General features: G+C 39.5%; 1 protein-coding gene across 1 annotated transcript in view; it reads left to right on the top strand.

The window, feature by feature from the left end:
• The window catches only part of MDN1 (midasin AAA ATPase 1), a 173,047-nt gene that overhangs the window by 21,808 nt on the left and 129,158 nt on the right, over window positions 1-22,081 (top strand). The window contains exons 9-15 of the mRNA XM_047857750.1: window positions 3,017-3,131; window positions 7,798-7,991; window positions 9,519-9,600; window positions 14,291-14,386; window positions 15,957-16,069; window positions 17,284-17,432; window positions 18,307-18,367. Of these exons, the coding sequence (XP_047713706.1) occupies window positions 3,017-3,131; window positions 7,798-7,991; window positions 9,519-9,600; window positions 14,291-14,386; window positions 15,957-16,069; window positions 17,284-17,432; window positions 18,307-18,367 (810 nt within the window). The remainder of the gene's footprint in view (window positions 1-3,016; window positions 3,132-7,797; window positions 7,992-9,518; window positions 9,601-14,290; window positions 14,387-15,956; window positions 16,070-17,283; window positions 17,433-18,306; window positions 18,368-22,081) is intronic.

The raw sequence follows: 22,081 nt of genomic DNA, 5'->3' as shown, positions 1-22,081 counted from the left end.
CACTTAAAAATATCCAGTTTTTTAAAACTACACCTTGTTTCATGTTTTCAGAAATAATCACCAGTGGAACTGTTGTGAGACAGCCCTAGGTTTGAGTCCTGACACTACATTTTGTATTTGTGTGTATCTTGCTTGTCTGATAATGATGGGGCTAATAATACCTACTTTATGACTTGGTGTAGGTGGTAAAGATTAAATGAAATAATTTATGTTAAAGACTTCTTACATAATAAGTGCCCAACTAACTAATGGCTAGCCACGATGATGGTGATGATGATGACCTGTAAATTTTAACCAGTGAAAAAATTGAACGTAAGCATCAACAAAGGAATAAAACCTAAACGAACTTAGTATATGTTCTTGTCTATCTTTTATAACAACATGGATGTAGTGGTTTATTTCCTACTGCTAGTCTGTGTCTTTACAGCTTTCCCATGGTCTTAAACTGCCCAAGAATGACACTAATGTCACATTGTATTTTAGTGGTGGTTAAATTAGTGTTTGCCTCAGTGAACATTTACAGACGGAGGGTGGAGTTAACCTAACGGTTTTCAAGGAGCACTTTGCTAGACCTTGCTTTTTTTTTCTTAAATAAACCATGGTTTCATTCATAGAAACAATGAAGTTCTTTCCTGCTATGTTCATATCTCAGAAAGTCCTGGGACATCATAGAAAGGTGTCAGACAGACTTGAATTCAGTTCTTGGCTCTTCCATTTATAGTCATAGTTGAGTGATCAAAGGACCTTGCCGCCTCTTCTTAAAAAAAATTTTTTTAATGTTTATTTTTGAGAGAGAGACAGAGCCAGGGAAGGACAGAGAGCGAGAGCGAGAGCGAGAGAGAGAGAGAGAGAGAGAGAGAATCCAAAACAGGCTCCAAGCTCTGAGCCATCAGCACAGAGCCTGATGCAAGGCTTGAACTCATGAACTGTGAGATCATGACCTGAGCCGAAGTTGGACACTCAACCGACTGAGCTACCCAGGTGCCCCATCCTCCTTTATGCGTTAGAAGAAAAGTAGGGTACCATCTCCTTAGGAAGTTGTGAGGATTATGTGAAATGGCCTGGGTGTAGGCTTGTGGCTTGGCCAGAGTATGTGTTTAATGAATATTCCTTCTTGAAATTTTGAATAATTTTGGTATAGTAGCTTTTGGTAATAAGCAGTGAACTTTAATTTTTTTTAATGTTTATTCATTTTTGAGAGACAGAGCGCAAGTGGGGGAGGGACAGAGAGAGAAGGAGACACAGAAGCTGAAGCAGGTGCCAGGCTCTGAACTGTCAGCACAGAGCCCAGTGCAGGGCTCCAACCCCTGAACTGTGAGATCATGATCTGAGCCAAAGTCCGATGCTTAACCAACTGAGCCACCCAGGTGCCCCAGCAGTGAACTTACTTTTAATGCTAGCGGCCTTGGATTATGTTTTCTCTTTCTTGAAGTTATGTCTTAAGGAAGAGAAATGTGTATTAAAATACCTGACGGGGCATCTGGGTGGCTCAGTCAGTTAAGTGACTGACTTCCGCTTAGGTCATGCATAATCTTACGGTTTGTGAGTTGGAGCCCAGCGTCGTGCACTGTGCTGACAGCTCGGAGCCTGGAGCCTGCTCTGGATTCTGTGGCTTCCTCTCTCTCTGCCCCTCCTCACTTGTACTCTATCTCTCTCAGAATAAATAAACATTAAAAAAAATTTTTTTTTTAATTTTTTTTTTTTGACGTTTATTTATTTTTGAGACAGAGAGAGACAGAGCATGAACGGGGGAGGGGCAGAGAGAGAGGGAGACACAGAATCAGAAGCAGGCTCCAGGCTCTGAGCCATCAGCCCAGAGCCCGACGCGGGGCTCGAACTCACGGACCGCGAGATCGTGACCTGGCTGAAGTCGGATGCTTAACCGACTGAGCCACCCAGGCACCCCTAAAAAAATTTTTTTTAATTAAAAAAATATCAAAACACCTGATAGAATCATTTGCAGTGATTAGAAAATGACTTGATTAACATTGAGCTACCACCTCACAGTAGTCAGTGTCTAAAATTAACAACTCAGGAAACAACAGATGCTGGCGGTGATGTGGAGAAACGGGAACCCTCTTACACTGGTTTTGGGAATGCAAACTGGTGCAGCTGCTTTGGAAAACAGTGTGGAGTTTCCTCAAAAAATTAAAAATAGAATTACCCTACAACCCAGCAATAGCACTTTGGATTTATCCAAAGGATAGAGGAGTGCTGATTCACAGGGGCACATGTACCCCAATGTTTATAGCAGTGCCATCAACAATAGCCAAATTCTGGAAAGAGCCCAAATGTCCATCAACTGATGAATGAATAAAGAAGTTGCAGTTTGTATATACAATGGAATACTACTTGGCAATGACAAGAATGAATTCTTGCCATTTGCAACAACGTGGCTGGAACTGGAGAGTATTATGCTAAATGAAATAAGTCAGTCAGAGAAACACAGATACATGTTTTCACTCATGTGGAATTTGAGAAACTCAACAGAAGACTATGGGGGAAGGGAAGGGGAAAAAATAGTTTCAAACAGAGAGAGAGGGAGGCAAACCATAAGAGACTCTTAAATACAGAGAACAAACAGGGTGGATGGGGAGGTGGCAGGAGGGAAGGGAGAAAAGGGTGATGGGCATTGAGGAGGGCACTTGTTGGGATGAGCACTGGGTGTTGTATATAAGTGATGAATCATGGGACTCTACTCCCGAAACCAAGAGTACACCGTATGTACTGTATGTTAGCTGACTTGACAATATATCATATTTAGAAGAAAAAAATAAAATAGATAAAGAAAATAACTTGGTTAAAGCTCTATTGTACCCCCTTAGGAAAAGAGTCAGACTTGGGTCAATTGGCAACCTTTCATTTGTCTTCTGCCCTATGAGCCCAGCATATCTGGCACCAGAAGGGGTTGTGAGTGTTATTCATATATGAGATACTGTCTAGCAAGGGCAACTAGAGGCATAATTAAAGATTAAAATTGGGAGTTTTGTGTAATTTTTTTTATTTTGAAATACAGACTCTTGAGCTGTGGAGGAAATTGGTATCGACCTCTAAATAGTCATGCTGCTCTGCTAGACAAATATTGGACCAAAATTCACATGGATAACATGGATAAGAAAGAACTGAATGAGGTATGTCGTTATTAGTGAGAAAGTACAGATGCTTTTCTTTAGTTTTTATTGTTAAAAGTTCCAGATATACATGTAAATAGAGGAAATGGTATAATGAATCACCAAAATACTCATTAATAGTTAATGTACTAACATTTTACTGTACTAACTTCATCTGGTATTTATTTGCGAATATATTGGAAAGCAAACGTTTCATACTTATGCATCTCTAAAAACTTAAATGCATTTTCATGCGTAATCACAATAACTTTATTATACTCTATAAAATGAACAGTAATTCCTCAGTAACATTTTTTTTAAGGTTTATTTATTTATTTTGAGAGAGAGCGCATGTGTGTAAGCATGAGCAGGCGATGGACAGAGAGAGAGGGAGAGAATCTCAAGCAGGCTCCTCACTGTTAGTGTAGAGCCTAAAGTAGGGCTCAAACCCACGAACTGTGAAATCATGACCTGAGCTGAGATCAAGAGTCAGACACTCAACTGACTGAGCCACCCAGGTGCCCCATCCTCATTACCATATAATTCTCAGACTGTATTTAAGTTTTCTCCATTGTTTCCAAAGAACTTTTTTTGTTTACTAAGTTGTTTTGTAACTAATGTCTTTAACACCCAGCAACTTAGTGTACATTGTGTTCCGGGTATTAATGAAAATTGAGATAAATTATTATTTTTTTTATTTTCCACATTGATTCACTTTAGTTTTTGCTGGTTATCCTTAATCATTATGAGGTGTACCTCTCTTCACCCTGCTAACCTCTCATTTTCCCTTTGTATCTACTCCCTCATTTGGAAAGCTTCCTAATCTGCAATGCTTCATTTTAGAGAAATGCATTGTCAGTGATCATTCAGGCATGGGAAGGATGGGAAGGATGCTTTACTCTTGGTATAAGTTTTTATTTAAATAAGTGACAAGACAACATTATCAAATATTTTAGTTGTTTATTAGCAGAGGGGGTTTTTCAGGGCGGTATCTACTTCACCATATTACTGGAGAAGGCTTGATCGTGCAATCTCTCAGAAGCCTTCTCTTGCCAGTGTGGTTTTTTTCTTTTTTTTTTTTTTATAACTGCAGCCTGTTTTGGACTTGTTAATTTCTTATCTTACTCTGGTTCCCAGGTGTCTTATTTCTGTGTATGTCTTTCCCCATTTTGCTGCCCGCAGCAGTAGCCCCTCCAGTGTCCCCAGCATCCACTATGCCTGGCCATTTGTAATTGTTTGGTGTATTACTGTGTTATCATGCAGCTCTTTTCTTTTGCAGTTGTAGACCTTTGAATGTTTAGTTTTCATTCCTAAATTGCCATCTGTTCTTTAAAAAGGACTGAAGTTCGCATTTAGGTGTGATTTTTTTTTTGGGGGGGGGGGGATTGAAAGGATCAGAACAGCATTTACAGCTACTTTATTTTTTTTTCACTTGTGTTCTTAAAGTAAAAGCCAAAGCTTATCTTTCCATTCCTGTCATGAGCAGCTGTGAGTCATTCTGTTCACAGGACGTACCATAGGAGCATTCACCTCATCACTTATATGAAGTATATCATATTTAAATAGTTGACCTTGAGAGGCTCGCTTGTTATTTTTAAACTTCTGGGCTTACTAATAAATTCTTATTCACCTGAATAAGTGACTGTGGTGAAAACACTTGTGTATATTAGTTAGAAAATACAGTAATCTCCTATGCTGACCTCATGGGAAGTACAAGGAATTGCATTTCTATTGCTGTCACCCCCACTTATTTTATGCTTAGAAGGCTGTCTTTGACGTCTTGCTGAAATAACAAATTATATTTTAAAAATTAACTATTTACACACTTATATAATGGAATTACTACTCAGCAGTAAAAAGGACTAAACTAGTGATACACAAAGTGGTGTTTAGATGAATCTCAAAAACAATAGCTGAGTGAGAGAAACCAAACTACATGCTCCATCCTATATGATTACATGTATGTGACAGACTTGAAAGCAGAACCATAGGGATTGGATTCTGATTCCTGATTCCCACAGGCAGGGATGTGGGGGAAGGGACTGACTGCAGAAGCGACATGAGGGAACTGTTTGTTTAAGGGGTGATGAAAATAGTCTATATTTTGTGGTGACCAAGGTCATGAATATATATGACCGATTTTATAAATGTTCCATCCCTACACAAAAATTTATATTCTGTATTTAAAAAACCTGTGTGTGTATCCATTTAATTGAATTTATTTTGTTAGTTTTCTGTTTTCATTTTTAATCCATATTCAATGTTTTCAGCAATATTTGTTGTAAAATCCTTCAGTAAAACAACATGAATAAGTAAAATCTATGAGATCTGCCACTTCAGATGACATTTGTTAAAAGGTTTTAGTTCTTTATCTTTGTAAATATGTGTATATTACATAATACAGAGTAAGTGCATCTTTCATATACAAATTGGAATGACAATATACCTTCAAGGTAACTTAAATGTATTGGATGACAATATTTCTTTTCTTTAAAAATTTTTTTTTGTATTAACTATACACCTGATGTGGGAACTGATGACCCCAAGATCAAGTGCCACATGTTCTACTAACTTAGCCAGCCTGGTGCCCCTGGATGACAGTATTTCTAATATATACATATTTCCCTTCCTTTTAAAATAGACTTGCCTGAATAAGTCCATATCATAAAACCTTGGAACCAATATCATGAGCACTAATTATCATTCTGCAGAAAATTTTCAGTAGTTATTGAAGTGAATAGGACTACATCTTTTGCCTTTTAATTTATGTTGTTTGCTTTTTTTAATTTTAATTTTATTTGTTTTAAAGTTTTTTTTTTTTTTTAAGTTTATTTATGTATTTTGAGAGAGACAGAGAGAGCACACATGTGCAAGCAGGGGAGGGGCAGAGAGAAAGGGAGAGAGAGCATCCCAAGCAGGCACTGTGCTGTCAGCATAGAGCTGGAGGAGGGCCTTGAATCCACGAACTGCGAGATCATAACCTGAGCTGAAACCAAGAGTTGGACAGTCGGATGCCCAGTCGACTGAGCCACCCAGGTGCCCCTGTTGTTTGCTTTTTAAAGATCAATTGCTTTTTATCAGTACTTAACATTAATCGTTTTACTGTGGTTTGGTTTTCACACTTCCTTTCTCTTTTCCTATTAACTGCTTCTGATTGCATTTGCTGAGAAATGACATAACAAACCTTACTAGAATTTCGTTTAAAATCAAAGTAAGTATTGGGGCGCCTTGGTGGCTCAGTCAGTTGAGCCTCTGTCTGACTCTTGGTTGCGGCTCAGGTCATGATCTCAACACTTAGTGAGTTGAGCCCCGCATTTGGCTCTGTGCTGGCAGCATGGAGCCTGCGTGGGATTCTCTCTCTTTCCTCTCTCTCTGCCCTTCCCCAACTCACGATATTCCTATCTCTCAAAATAAAGTTAAAAATTAGAGTAAGTAGTACTTGCAGGATTTTTCAGTGAGTCAGTTCCTAGGACTTGGATGTATATGTTGCTTGGACACCCTTTTACCATGTGACTTCTACACCCTAGGTTGTGTAAATGGTGAGGTTGCCAGATAACTGCATTTGGCTAGGAAAAAAAATTGTGGTCTTTGAGGGCGACAGGGGTGTGGGTATTGGCATAAGTTCTTACACAGTAGTTCCCCCTTATCCCTGTCACTTTTTGTTCTTTCAGCTACCCATGGTCAACCTCAGTCTAGATGGTCCTCCTTCTGATGTTGTCAGAAGGCCAGAAATAGCCTGACAGTATGTCACAATGCCTGTGTCATTCATCTCACTTTATCTCATGTAGGCATTTTATCATTTTACGTTATCGTAGTACAAAATATATTGAATAAATTTCTTTTTTTTTTAATTTTTAATGTTTTTATTTTTGAGAGAGAGACAGAGCGTGAGTGGGGAAGGGGCAGAGAGAAGGAGACACAGAATCGGAAGCAGGCTCTGTTCTGACAGCTCAGAGCCTGACGCGGGGCTGGAACTCACAAACTGTGAGATCATGACCTGAGCTGAAGTCGGACACTTAACCAACTGAGCCACCCAGGTGCCCCAGTACAAGATATATTGAGAGACCACATTCATATAATGTTTATTACAGCATATTGTTATAATTCTATTATATTATTAATTGTTAACTTCTTACTATGCTTAATTTATAAATTAAACTTTATCATAGGAATGTCTGTTTTGGAAAAAAACATAGTATTTATAGGGTTTCATACTAACTGCAGTTTCACGTATCCACTGGGGGTCTTGGGACGTATCCCCTGTGGATAAGGGGGGGACAACTGTACTTGGTACAAATTTTAGAGGGAAATTCATTTTTTGGTTGACTAATATCAGCAGGAGTTCACATGTGCTTTTATTTTTTTATTTTTTTTTAATTTTTTTATTTATTTTTTTTTTTTAAATTTTTTTTTTCCAACGTTTATTTATTTTTGGGACAGAGAGAGACAGAGCATGAACGGGGGAGGGGCAGAGAGAGAGGGAGACACAGAATCGGAAACAGGCTCCAGGCTCTGAGCCATCAGCCCAGAGCCCGACGCGGGGCTCGAACTCACGGACCGCGAGATCGTGACCTGGCTGAAGTCGGACGCTTAACCGACTGCGCCACCCAGGCGCCCCCACATGTGCTTTTAAAAATCACTGTGTCTGCTGCTAAATTTTCTTTGCTCTTTTTCCTCCCTCTGTCAGGTTCTTCAGAACAGATATCCCAGCCTCTTGGCAGTAACTGATCACTTGCTTGACATTTACATCCAAATTACTGGAGAGAAACATCACTCTCAGAATGATAGTTCTGTTACATGTGAACAGGCACCTGAGGAAGTTTCAGAAGCCAGAAGAGAAAACAAAGGACTAAGCCTTGAGGGAAGAGAGTTGTCTCTAAGGTACTGGATTAAACCTTGAGTATATACGTATATATATTTTTAAATTTTAGAGTGAGAGTAGGGGAGAGGGGCAGAGGGAGAGAGAGAGAGACTCCTAAGCAGGCTCCATGCTCAGTGTGGAGCCCAACATGGGGCTCGATCCCACAACCCTGGGATCATGACCTGTGCCAAAATCAAGAGTCAGACACCCCACTGCCTGAGCCACCCAGACAACTCAAGTTGATATTCTGTTTATTCATCTTTTAAGTAGGCTCCATGCCCAATGTGTGGCTTGAACCCCTGACTCCAAGGTCAGGAGTCCCATACTCCACTGACTGAGCCAGCCAGGTGCCTCCTGAGTTGATGTTTGATTGATTGATTGATTGATTGATTGGTTTTTAATGATTATTTATTTTTGAGAGAGCGAGTGCGCTCAAGAGCGCAAATGGGGGAGGGGCAAGCAGAGAGGGGGACATAGAATCTGAAGCAGGCTCCAGGCACCGAGCTGTCTGCCCAGATCCTGATGTGGGGCTCTAACTCACAAGCCATGAGATCATGACCTGAGCCAAAGTTGGGTCCTCAACCAACTGAGCCTCCCAGGCACCTCTTGAGTTGATATTGTAAAAATTCCTTCCCTTTAAAGTTCTTAGCAGCTAGCACTAAATGGTTATGAGGGGTCAGGTTTTGAAATTAGACCTGTGAACTGCTTCATGGTGTACAATCCTGTTTTCAGATCTTATAATCATTGAGAAGGCTTATTATAGGTAATGTTATTTTAGTTTTAAAAAGTAACTTTGGGGGCACCTGGCTGGCTCAGTTGGTAGAGCATGGGACTCTTAAACTCAGAGTCATGAGTTCAAGTCCCATATTGGGCATGGCGCCTACTTAAAAAAAATTTTAAAAGAAAAAATAATAACTTTATTTAAAGAAAAATCTGTATTTATTTGGGGGGTGCAGAGAAAGGGAGAAGAATTCCAAGCAGGCCCTGCGCAATCAGCGTGGAGCCTGATGCACGGCTTGATCCCACAAACTGTGAGTCACATGCTTAACTGACTGAACCACCCAGGCACCCCCAAAAAATAACTTTAGAAGGTTGGGACTAGTTACTGACATAATTCTTTCACTAGCTTTTTTTGTTGTTGTTACATTTGGGGTCATAAATAAGACTCGGATTTTGCTTATATGTATGGGTTCTGGGCCTTTGCTTTCTTTTCTTGATGGTTGACTTGCCCTTTGAGAAGTGAGCATTAGGAATGGACAGTTCCCCTCAGTTTGCTCTGAGAATTTATTGGCCACCCCTCAACCTTGTTTGGCATGGATTGGGGTAAAATGAATGATAGATCACTTCCTGGTAGGGGTAGGGAGTGGGACCCCCTCACTTATTCTTTCCACTGCTCTGTTTATTTTCACAATGTCAGAGTTACAGTGAGACTTCATTGTCTGGTGTCTCCAGACTTAAGTGGATTGAATTTAACGCTGATGTCTTTGTTGTCTATGACCTATGGTCTTTTATTTCCTGGCTTTTTTTTTTTTTTTTTTTTTTTTAAGGGATCTACTGAATTGGTGTAATAGGATCGTTCATAGCTTTGACAGTCTGTCTTCATCAGCATCCTTAAATATTTTTCAAGAGGTAAGAGAATCTTCAGAATCTTCCTGTTTGTTTTCTCTGTACTCTATAAGGCTATTGATTTTCATTTTTATTTTCTGTCTCTTGGCTGCTATCAGGATTTTTCTTTTGTGTTTATTATTCCTAGCTAGTTAAAACCAAACTAATGTCTTAAAACTGTGCATAATAAATGTTTGGTTTTGAAACAGGTTACTACTAATAACAAATAAGTATAGTTTGGATAGAGTAAAACAGACACTGAAATTAAAGATAAATAAAAACAAAATCTCCCAGGTGATAAGAGTGTTGTAAAATGTAGCATTTGTAAAATGTTTAGTATTTAAGGGTCCCTGGCTGGCCCAGTATAGCATCTTGATCTTGGGGTAGTGGTTTTGAGCCTCACATTGGGTGTGGTGCCTACTGAAAAAAATGTTCAATATTTATTCCTAGATATAATTTCAGTCTGTCTGATAGAGTTTTATTTGTCTGATCCCTCCACTAGTCTCTGTAGGACCTTTTAACTTTGTTCAGAAAAATTTATGTGGGGGTTGCAAAGTATAGCCTTGTATGCTGGGCTTGGGGAAAAAATGTGTTATGTGGGAGTGAAACCCTATTGAATTACAACTCTGCCATATTTTAGATTTAGAGATTTGTTCCTGCCTGTTTAGGAATAAAAGTGATACTGCCTGAAGATCTGTGGGCTCTCAAAGCACTGACCACTTTTGATTAGAGTTTAGTCCCTGCAGCTGTTTCCAATTTTCCACTTTCTCTCCAGCTGCTTTTGGGGAGGGGTGCTTTTCCCATATTCTCCCCTCCGCAGTCTCCATCCTCACTCTGCTCGCAAAAGCACCTCCCTTCCTGCACTTTCTCGCTCCCCAGGTTCACTTCTCCGTGCCGCATACCTGCTGAATTCTGTGGTTCAGGTTGTGCAGATTGTTGTGTTAATCCTCCAGTCAGTTTTCTAGGTGTGTAGGATGGTTTAGTGTTGGTCTGGCTGTATTTCATGGACGCGAGACACACAAAAAACTTCCATGCTGTTTACCACTTTTGATTATAAGGTGTTCTGGTTTCTGTTAGCTAGGATTGAGGAGAGTTTACAGTGTCTTGTTGTGTTTGGCAGTTAGCTTGAGTAGAAAGAAACCACATATGGAGTTCACACTTATGGGGAGCCGAACCTGAAATGCTGTGTGTCAGTCCTTGCTTGAATTTCGATCTTCTCTCCCATGAACTTGCCTTCTCATTCCCCTAAATTTCTCATTTTTCTAAGAAAAACTTTGTTTTTTATTTAAAAAAAATTTTTTTAACATTTATTTATTATTGAGAAACAGAGACAGAGCATGAGCGGGGGAGGGGCAGAGAGAGAGGGAGACACAGAATCCGAAGCAGGCCCCAGGCTCTGAGCTGTCAGCACAGAGCCCGATGCAGGGCTTGAACCCACGAACCACAAGATCATGACCTGAGCCGAAGTTGGACACTTAACCAACTGAGCCACCCAGGCACCCCTGTTTTATATTTTTAAAATAAAACTGGGGCATTAATAGGATTCCTATTATCTTTAGTCTCTGTTTTAGAATGTCATTCTGTGTGTTTGCATAGAACCACTTTATTGAGATATAATTCACATACCATAAAATCCACTCTTTTATTAAAGTTTGCAACTCAGCGTTTTTTACTGTATTCACAGAATTATGGAACCATCACCACTATCTAATTATAGAACTCTCTCTAATTGCATCACCCCAAAGGAAAACCATGTACCCATTAGCCATTATCCTCATTTTCCCCTCTCTATGTCCCCTGGCAACCACCGATCTACCTTCTGTCTATAGATTAGCTAAATTTGGACATTTCATATAAATGGAATCATACAATACATGACTCTTTGTATCTGGCTTCTTTGACTCCGCTTATTTTCTCGGTTAATCCATGTTGTAGTATGAGTGAATACTTCATTCTTTTTTTTTTGGCTGAATAACATTTTACTGTATCAATATATCACATTTTGTTATCCATTTATTTGTTAATGGATATGTGGGTTATCTTTACCTTTTGGCTACCTGAATAATGCTGCCCTGAACATTTGTATACAAGTATTTTATTAATATAGAAACAGTATATATGTATTGTTGAAAATGGGAAAATATAGGAAAGCAAAGTGATAAAAATATTCTTTCATTCAGAGGTACTCCAGCACTTTTAACACCTTGGTGTATCTCCTTCCAGATATTTTTCCTCTTTTTTAAGATTTTATTTTTAAGTAATTTCTATACCTAATGTGGGGCTCAAACTCACAACCCGGATATCAAGAGTCACATGCATTACTGACTGAGCCAGCTAGGCGCTCCCAGATTTTTTTCTGAGCATATAAGCTTAAGAATGCTTTTACTATCAGGGTTCCCCTCTTTACAGATACTATCTTTTTTTTTTTTTAATTTTATTTGTTTTTGAGAGAGACAGAGCACTAGCAGGAGAGGGGCAGAGAGAGAGGGAGACACAGAATCCGAAGCAGGCTCCAGGCTCTGAGCTGTCCGCACAGACCCCAGCATGGGGCTTGAAGCCACAACTGTGAGATCATGACCTGAACTGAAGTTGGATACTTAATTGACTGAGCCACCCAGGCGCCCCTAGAGATATTGTTGAAGAGATCAGGCCCGTTTTGCAGAACGTTCCACCTTTTGGCTTTATCCTGTTGCTTCTTCATTGCTCTGACACCAGCTGGTGTTCCATAATTCAATCCAGTTCTGATACTGACTATCTCGAGTTAGTGTAGACCCTACAGGTCAAGGGTGCAGTCCTCTAGAAGACTGCCCCCATTTTAGACTCAGGCTGCAAGTCTTGGTGGCTACTCTCACTTGTGACCTACCAACTATAAATTCAGGGGTTCCCACGACCGTGTCATGATCAGTAACCCACAGAACTCATTGAAAGCACTATACTTACAGTATATGTAATAGTTTTATTATAAAAGGTATAACTTAAAGACAGTCAGATGGAGGAGACAAAAAGGGCAAAGTTTCAAGGATCCTGATTATACAGGAGCTTCTGTTCCTTTGGAGTCAGGGTGTGCTACCTTCCTGGTTCATTAGTATGTCCACCAACAAGGAGGTTCTCTGAACTTTGGATGTCCAGTGTTGTTGTTGTTGTTGTTGTTTTAATATTATTTATATTCAGAGAGATTGACCGTGAGTGGGGGAGGGACAGAGAAAATCCCAAGCAGGCTCCCTGCTGTCAGCTCAGAGCCCTATGCGGGGCTCTATCTCATGAAATATGAGATCAGGACCTGAGCGGAAATCAAGACTTGGAAGCTTAACCAACTGAGCCACCCATGGCTTTTATTGGGGTCTTCTGTTATTGTCCATATGATGGAGCTCAATCTCTAGCCCCTCCTCCCACTCCAGAGGGTAGAACTTTCAGCTCCACCCCTCCAGTAAGTGCTGGGTCTTTCTGGCCAGACCAGCCCCTCCCTCAAACTGCCTAAGGGTCCCTCAGGAGTCACCTTGTTTATTAGCATAATAAACTCAAATATGATCCAAAGGGGCCCTAGTAAGTAACAAAAGACACTTCTTACTCTTGGTAATTCCAAGGGTTTTTGAAGCTCTGTGCCAGATACTAGGGACAAGGACTGGATAAGTTCCCTCTCTTTAAAAAAAATTTTTTTTAACATTTATTATTGAGAGGCAGAGAGAGACAGAGCATGAGCATGGGAGGGGCAGAGAAGGGGGAGACATAGAATCTGAAGCAGGCTGCAGGCTCTGAGCTGTCAGCAGAGCCTGATGCATGGGTCAAACCCACAAACCGCGAGATCATGACCTGAGCCGAAGTCGGATGCTCAACCAACTGAACCACCCAAGCGCCCCAAATTTTATTGATATTTTAACATTTGGTTGGTGGTGGCAGAACCAAATGTATTCTTTGTTTGCCACACTCGTGGTATCCTTTCCGTTGTCATTTTATCTCTTATCTTTCCTGTAAATGGAAATTTAACAAATGCGCAATATATTCAAATTCAGACCTTTTTAAAAAAATTTTTTTGTTAATGTTTATTTATTTTTGAGACAGAGGGAGACAGTGCGAGTGGGGGAGGGGCAGAGAGAGAAGGAGACACAGAATCTGAAACAGGCTTCAGGCTCTGAGCTGTCAGCACAGAGCCCGATGTGGGGCTTGAACCCATGAACCGTGAGATCATGACCTGAACCAAAGTCGGACGTTCAACCGACTGAGCCACCCAGGCGCCCCTCAAATTCAGACTTTTTTTGGGTAGACTCTTTTTTTGGTGGTGATATGTACTTTATATTTCATTACATCAGGAGACACATATCTGGTTGGCCTATCAGAAGTTGCTGAGATTGAGTACTGGATTAGGGTAATGACAATGTGATTTTTTTATTGTGCACCAAGAATTTACCTTTACAGCTAGAAATTAATCTTTTGGTGTTACTTCCACTGTAGAGTCAGATTTGTAAAATGAGACTTTTAAAGTTTTTTCCCAATTAACCAGTATTTTGATAGTAAAGGCTTCACATTTGTTTGTGTCTTGTCTCTCTTATGATAAGGTCCTTGATGCTAGAGCTGGTACTTTATTTCTACTCTCCTTACTCTTACAGAAATGTTCCTGCTGGGTTTTATGTTCTTTTTGTGGCCAGGATAGTGGCACTCTGTTATTAATACACTATTTTAAAAAGTCAGCCGGCATTGACCTTGGTTATTTTAATAGGCTCTGGACTGTTTCACAGCAATGCTTTCTAAGCATACAAGCAAACTGAAAATGGCAGAAGTCATTGGAAGCAAATTGAACATTTCCAAGAAAAAGGTACGTAGTACTATTTTTGCTTCTCTGTTGAAAGGAAGCTGGGTTATTTAGTTTATTTGCTAGTCTCTGGTCCTTACCTAGAACAGCTCCTTTGCAATAACTACCTCCTCTGAAAGTTGGTAGTTTCATTGCTCCCTTTCATGGACATAAAGCTCTCACTATCTTCTAAATAAGTAATTCTCCATGTGTTCTACATTCTTCTTTTTTTTAAAATATTTTTTTTATTACGTTTCTTTATTTTTGAGAGGCAGAGAAAGACAGAGCACAAGTAGGGGAGGGGCAGAGAGAGGGAGACACAGAATCTGAAGCAGGCTCCAGGCTCTGAGGTGTCCGCACAGAGCCCGATGCGGGGCTCGAACTCATGAATGGTGAGATCATGACCCGAGCCGAAGTCGGACGCTCAACTGACTGAGCCACCCAGGTGCCCGTCATGTGTTCTACATTTTTAAAGTGAGCTGCATTGTGCCTTATATCACATGCATGCTTTATTTTCTCTAGTGTTTTAATGAGCGTTTTCTGTAGATTGTGGACTCAGGACTGGAATTGTTTTACTAACACCTTTGTCTATAGTTTTATGCACAATTAGATTTTTTCCACCTTTTCATTATTAACATCAGAAAAGTTGAAAAGAATAGTACAAAGAATAGTACTTAGGTTCATTGATGACATTTTTAATATTTTGCCATTCTTGCTTTATTTCAAAAATTGTATTTTTGGAGGAGAGAGCTTTTTAGCAGTGGTGATGGTAGCTAGAGAACTGTCTGAGGCCTGTCTTGTGGTAGATGGCTGGCATTCTCAAATGAATGATGACTCAAAAAAGCTTTATGTCAGGAACTGCTCCTTAGCATTCTGAACCTGTTGGGATGGTTTTGGTTGCAGGTGACAGAATACCTACTGAAAAGGGCTTACATAATAAAAGAAATGAAGTGCCTCAGTTGGCTTAGATTAATCATTATCCCTTTTGGTTGAAGAGAGATTTACTTTCCCTGAATACTTTGCTGCCCCTTCCATTCCTGACCCAAATCTAAACAAAATCTGGGTTCTTAGAGTTAGCAACGAGGATAAGAAAGAATGGCTCTTGGGTAGAGACCCTGGAGCCTCTCTGACAGCTTTTCTGTGTTTTGGCTGTGGTCAGATGTACTATGGTTTATTCAAGTCATTGTTTCCTGCATTATGTTAGAATCTAAAGCAGAGGAAAGCATAACTGAAGAAAAATCACTCTGATTTTTTTCATAAATTATAGGAGTAGAACTTTCTGTTCATTCACTATTGGAATATGTTAATGTGTTCACTTTAGAGATAGGCAGATATGGGCTTATTGGAATGAATAAAAACTACCATTACAGGGAAACATTCATGATCAATGTTTTCAAATAAAACCACAGAAATTTAGAAAATTTTTAAAAAGACATAATTAAAGTTAACTCACCTGTCTTGGAAGTAGAAAATGCTTGTTAGTAAAGGGCTAATTAGAGGGGCACAGTAACCCACATGCATGAGGAAATGTTTGAAGCGTGTACAGAATTTTTTTAAAAGATCATACAGAAGTTTACTCTTTCCCCTCCCACAGGCTGAATTTTTCTGTCAACTTTATAAACCGGAAATTGTGATCAATGAGTTAGATGTGCAAGTGGGTCGAGTGCGGCTTCTTCGGAAACAAAGTGAGGCTGTCCACATACAGAGGTAAATAGGCGCTCAACTAGTCTGAGACTGTGGGCCGTTAGGAACATGATAGGAGGGTTAATCTAGCCCCCTGTCTCCAAGCAAAACGTGTGTGAATGGTGATCTCTCCTCTGTGCTGGATGGTAAGAAGCAGTACTTTCCCAAAGTATATTCTGTGAAATTAGATGTTAATAGGTGAAGGAGGTGAGGAGGGTTGTTAGGGATTTGGGACTAGTAAAGATGTATCTTTGATTTTATTCATTGTAGTGTATTTAGCAGAGTAAGCTTCCCTTGGAAGTTAGGCTAGATCCTAACGTTAGTCTGTAAATTCCTTGAATGCTGGAATGATTCTGAGATCTAGTTACCATTCATTAAATACTTACTATACTCCTAACATTGTGCTGAGTGCTTTGCATATGTTCTCTCGTGTAGTGGTGGAAATAATTTTATGAATTCATAATTAGTGTCTTACAGCTGCCATAACAAATTACCATAACTTGGTGGCCTAAAACAACAGACATTTATTCTCTCACAGTTCTGGAGGCTTGAAGTCTGAAATCAAGATGTTGGCAGGACCATACTTCCCCTGAAGGCTTTTGCCTCTTCCTGGCTTCTAATGGCTACCAGCAGTCTTTGGTGTTCCTTGCCCCTGTAGCTGCATCCTTCCCATCTCTGTCTCCATTGTCAGATCATCTTCTTTCTTGTGTGTGTTTGTGTTTCTAATTCTCTGTTTTTGTAAGGATACTAGTCAATGGATTTAAGGCTCACCCTTAAAGCCAGTATGATAGGATTTTAACTTTGTTATAGCTGCAAAGACCCTCTTTTCCAAATAAGGTCACATTCACACCTTCTGGGTGGACATGAATTTTGGGGGAAGGCTATTCAACCCACTACAAATAGTCACTCTTACCTAAATTTTATAGGTGAGGAGATGAGGGCTAAGAGAGGCTAAGTAATTTGCCGAAGATGACATAGCTAGTGCAGATAATGTCTTACCTTATGGGTGTTTTGATTCTCCAGAGTCTAGTAAAGTACTAGGTGTATAAATACTCAATGTTTGTAGAATGAATGAATAAATTCTGCAATTCCTAGGTTGTAAGGATATCTGTTTATAGCATCAAGACAGCTATTGTCACTTCTCTTCTCATTTTTGTGGAGTCCGGAAAATCTGGTTCCTCACTGAAAGAAACTTGTAGTCTGTTTCTCTAACTGCTTACTTGTTTTCCCCTTCCCAGGGAGAAGTTCACTTTTGCTCCCACAAGGCCATCCTCCATTCTTATCGAACAGCTTGCAGTGTGTGTTAGCAAAGGGGAACCGGTATTACTGGTGGGAGAGACTGGGACTGGCAAAACCTCTACTGTCCAGTACTTGGCTCACATTACAGGTAACTTAGAGGAGAAACATTCTGCCCCCACACAATAAACATTTCACACTGTCTGCCTTTTTTTTTTCTTAAATAAAATGTCCAAAAAATACCGGAGTTTAAAAAGTGCCACCTCACCACTGCCTGGAAGTAACCACTGGAAATTTTTTCCTTGGAAGTAATGTAATTTTTTCCCCCTGGAAATAACTACTGTTACAGCCTAGCATTATCTTTTTCAGTTTATTTATCTGTTTTTAAGCTTATTTATTTACCTGTAAATAGAAAGCAAGAGCTGGGGTTGGGCAGAGAGAGAGCTAGAGAGAGAATCCCAAACAGGCTCCATGCTGTCAGTGCCTAGCCCAATGTGGGGCTTGATTCCACAACCATGAGATCATGACCTGAGCCAAAACCAAGAGTTGGACACTCAACTGACTAAGTCACTCAGGTGCCCCAACTGTTTCCAGTTCTCACCTATGGTCTGCAAATATATAAACGTTTAAGTTTGGGTTTGTGTTGAAACAAATGGGATCACATTCTTATATATTGCATTTAGTTAATAAGCAAATTGGATATCTTTAAAAACAGAACTGCTTTACTCCTAATGGTTAAATAATATTACGTATTGGATGTTTATTTAATTCTAATTTATAGACATTTACTTATTGAAGGATTTTTTTGTTGTTTTCAGTTATCTGATTGTAGAGCAATAATACACAGTGAATCTTCTTGTATATCTCTCTGGGTTAGGTGAAAATTTTGAATGGTTAAAATTCCTGAAATTAAAATAAGAGGAGCAGAGGAAATGTGCCCATGTCCACACATCTTTAAGGATCACACTGGATATAATCAGTCTTGAAATTTTCAGAGTGACCCTTTTGCCCTTTCTTTTTAAAAGGCCACCATTTGAGGGTTGTCAATATGAATCAACAAAGTGACACTGCAGACTTGCTTGGAGGGTAAGTTTGTTTTAAAATTATTTTCTGGTTATTTTGAGTTCACTGCTTGAGGGAGCAAATAGTGTTTTCTTATAAAGCTCAAAATTAGCCTTAGAAAAAGGTTCAAAGACTTGCACTCCTACCCCCTACCACAGTAGGTTATTTATTGGACTTTACTGAGGACCTGTTGGATATATAGATGTTTCTCTCAATTTTAAAGAATGCTTGAGATTCTTGCTCTCAAAGATCATGCTGGAATGGAGAGGGACAAAAAAACCAAGCATGTAATTAGTATTTGTGTGTACTGACATTTATCTAAAGTGTACGTTCTAGAGTCGCACTGCCTTGGAGCTAGATTCTCTCCTGCAGTTCAATTATCTTTGAAACATTAAGTAGCTCTCTACTTGGTTAAATGTTGCTCATGGGATTCCACTGTGGTCATTAAAAGGCCCTTCTTCCCTGTTGGTGTTTTTGAATATGTTAGATTCGTGATCAGTTTTAGTTTGTGCCGAAGGCTGTAAAACTGATGGATGTTTTTGGCATACCTTAAGTTGAGTGATATTGGGATCTGTCCCATTAACTCTAAACAATTGCTTAAAAAAACCCTTAAAGGCATAAAGTAGAATTTATTGCCCTTTTTGCTCTTTATGGCATCTGCCAGAAAGCTTTTCATTTATCTCTTTTTTTGAGGGTCACATTACAGCAGTTTTTATTTTTACTCTTTCTTTGTCTTATAGCCCTCCCTGCTGTGGCGGGAATGCTACTTTGGATTCCTGCTTCCTCCTTTTACTTATATTCTCTTCTATACATATCACTAGTTATGTACTTAGTTAACACTTTTAAATATATATTCTGTCTTAAGATCCATCAGCTGAGATTTATCTTTCTTTAATTCTACTTTCATTTTTTTATTTTTTTCCCCAGTGATCTTTCTACCTTGTTTTTAGTTTACTTCTGTTAGTTCATTGACACTTAATCTCCTCTTTCCTTCATTGAGGTACTTGGCATGTTTTTTTAGTGATATAATTTGTTTCTTAACTCGGTATATCTATACTACCATGTATTTCTTTCTATTTTGTATCTATATATGTCTTCAGGAATGTTCTGCTATTACATACTCCTAACACAAATGGCTAGTCTTACAATAACTGAACATGGACTAGGTCTATTTCTTCTAAGAATTTATAGTGTTATGTCACGTCACCCATTATAAGTAGTTTTTTTTTTTAATTTTTTTTAAAAAAATTATTTTATTTTATTATTATTTTTTTAAATTTACATCCAAATTAGTTAGCATATAGTGCAACAATGATTTCAGGAGTAGATTCCTTAATGCCCCTTACCCAATTAGCCCATCCCCTCCTCCCACAACCCCTCCAGTAACCCTCTGTTCTCCATATTTAAGAGTCTTTTATGTTTTGTCCCCCTCCATTTTTATATTATTTTTGCTTCCCTTTCCTTATGTTCATCTGTTTTGTATCTTAAAGTCCTCATATGATATTTCTCTTTCTCTGACAAATTTCCTTAGCATAATACCTCTAGTTCCATCTACGTAGTTGCAAATGGCAAGATTTCATTCTTTTTGACTGCTGAGTAATACTCCATTGTGTGTGTGTGTGTGTGTGTGTGTGTGTGTGTGTGCGCGTGCGCGCGCACGCGCACACACACCACATCTTCTTTATTCATCCATCGATGAACATTTGGGTTCTTTCCATACTTGGCTATTGTTGATAGTGCTGCTATAAACATTGGGGTGCATGGGCCCCTTCGAAAGAGCACACTTGTATCCCTTAGACAAATACCTAGTAGTGCAATTGTTGGGTCGTAGGGTAGTTCTATTTCTAATTTTTTGAGGAACCTCTACACTTTTCCAGAGTGGCTGCACCAGTTTGCATTCCCACCAACAGTGCAAAAGAGATCTTTTCTCCGCATCCCCGCCAACATCTGTTGTTGCCTGAGTTGTTAAATGTTAGCCATTCTTACAGGTGTGAGGTGGTATCTCGTTGTGGTTTTGATTTGTATTTCCCTGATGATAAGTGATGTTGAGCATTTTTTCATGTGTCAGTTGGCCATCTGGAAGTCTTCTTTGGAGAAGTGTCTATTCATGTCTTTTGCCCATTTTTTTCACTAGATTATTTGTTTTTTGGGTGTTGAGTTTGATTAAGTTCTTTATAGATTTTGGATACTAACCCTTTATCTGATAATGTCATTTGTAAATATCTTCTCCCATTCCATCAGTTGCCTTTTTTTTTTTAATTTTTTTTTTTTTTTAACGTTTATTTATTTTTGAGACAGAGACAGAGCATGAATGGGGGAGGGTCAGAGAGAGAGGGAGACACAGAATCTGAAGCAGGCTCTAGGCTCTGAGCTGTCAGCACAGAGCCCGACGTGGGCTCGAACTCACAGACTGCGAGATCATGAACTGCGCCAAAGTCAGCCGCTCAACCGACTGAGCCACCCAGGCGCCCCATGCCTTTTTTTTTTTTTTAATTTTTTTAAACATGTATTTATTTTTTGAGAGAGTATGAGCAGTAGAGGGGCAGAGAGAGAGGGAGTCACGGATTCAGAAGCAAGCTCCAGGCTCTGAGCTGTCAGCACAGAGCCCAACACGAGGCTCGAACTCAAGAACCGCGAGATCATGACCTGAGCTGAAGTCACATGCTCAACCGACTCAGCCATCCGGGCACCCCCATCAGTTGCCTTTTAGTTTTGCTGATTGTTTCCTCCTCTGTGCAGAAGCTTTTTATTTTGATAAGGTCCCAATAGTTCATTTTTGCTTTTGTTTCCCTTGCCTCTGGAGACATGTTGAGTAAGAAGTTGCTGCAGCCAAGGTCAAAGAGGTTTTTGTCTGCTTTCTCCTGGAGGATTTTGATGGTTTCCTGTCTTACATTGAGGTCTTTCATCCATTTTGAGTTTATTTTTGTATATGGTGTAAGAAAGTGGTCCGGGTTGATTCTTCTGCATGTTGCTGTGCATTTTTCCCAGCACAACTTGCTGAAGAGACTGTCTTTATTTCATCGGATATTCTTTCCTGCTTTGTCAAAGATTAGTTGGCCATACATTTGTGGGTCCATTTCTGGGTTCTCTATTCTTTTCCATTGATCTGAGCGTCTGTTTTTGTGCCAGTACCATACTGTCTTGATGATTACAGCTTTGTAATATAGCTCGAAGCCCATGGTTTGCCCATTTTCAAATGAATTCTTACATGTAGTCTCAGTGTATGTTCTCCCAGGTGTCAGGCTGGTTCCCATTGAGTATTTGTGTTACAATTCATTTTTTTCTTTTCTGAAGTGTATATATGTTGACTCATTTTTTTCATCACTTGAAATATATTGACTTAACTGTTTCAGCCACTATGCTCCACTTTAAGTTAATTCTTATATGCACTCATGTTCCAGGCTCTGTTTGGAGTCCTTTATCTGTGTTAACTCATGTGGCCTTTTTAACAACCATGAGGCACAGACTCTTACCCCATTTTACACAACAGAGAACTGAGACACATAGGGATTAAGTATCTAGTACAAGGTAGTGGCTGGTTCATGTTTGAACCCAGGCAGTCTGTACTGAACCCAGGCAGCTGCCTCAGTTAGCTTTGGATTCCATTCGTACTATCATCTTTAAGACTAGCAACTTTATTTAAATAACATGTGTGTTTTGTTTAATTTCTCACTATTCCTAGTGTTCATCATCTTTTGCTTTGGTCCATTGTATAGGTCTCTCATGTTTGCTTCTACT

The sequence above is a fragment of the Prionailurus viverrinus genome, chromosome B2, assembly GCF_022837055.1.
Source record: "Prionailurus viverrinus isolate Anna chromosome B2, UM_Priviv_1.0, whole genome shotgun sequence".
In the NCBI taxonomy this organism is placed as follows: domain Eukaryota; kingdom Metazoa; phylum Chordata; class Mammalia; order Carnivora; family Felidae; genus Prionailurus; species Prionailurus viverrinus.
This window is presented reverse-complemented; position numbering and strand designations above follow the sequence as displayed.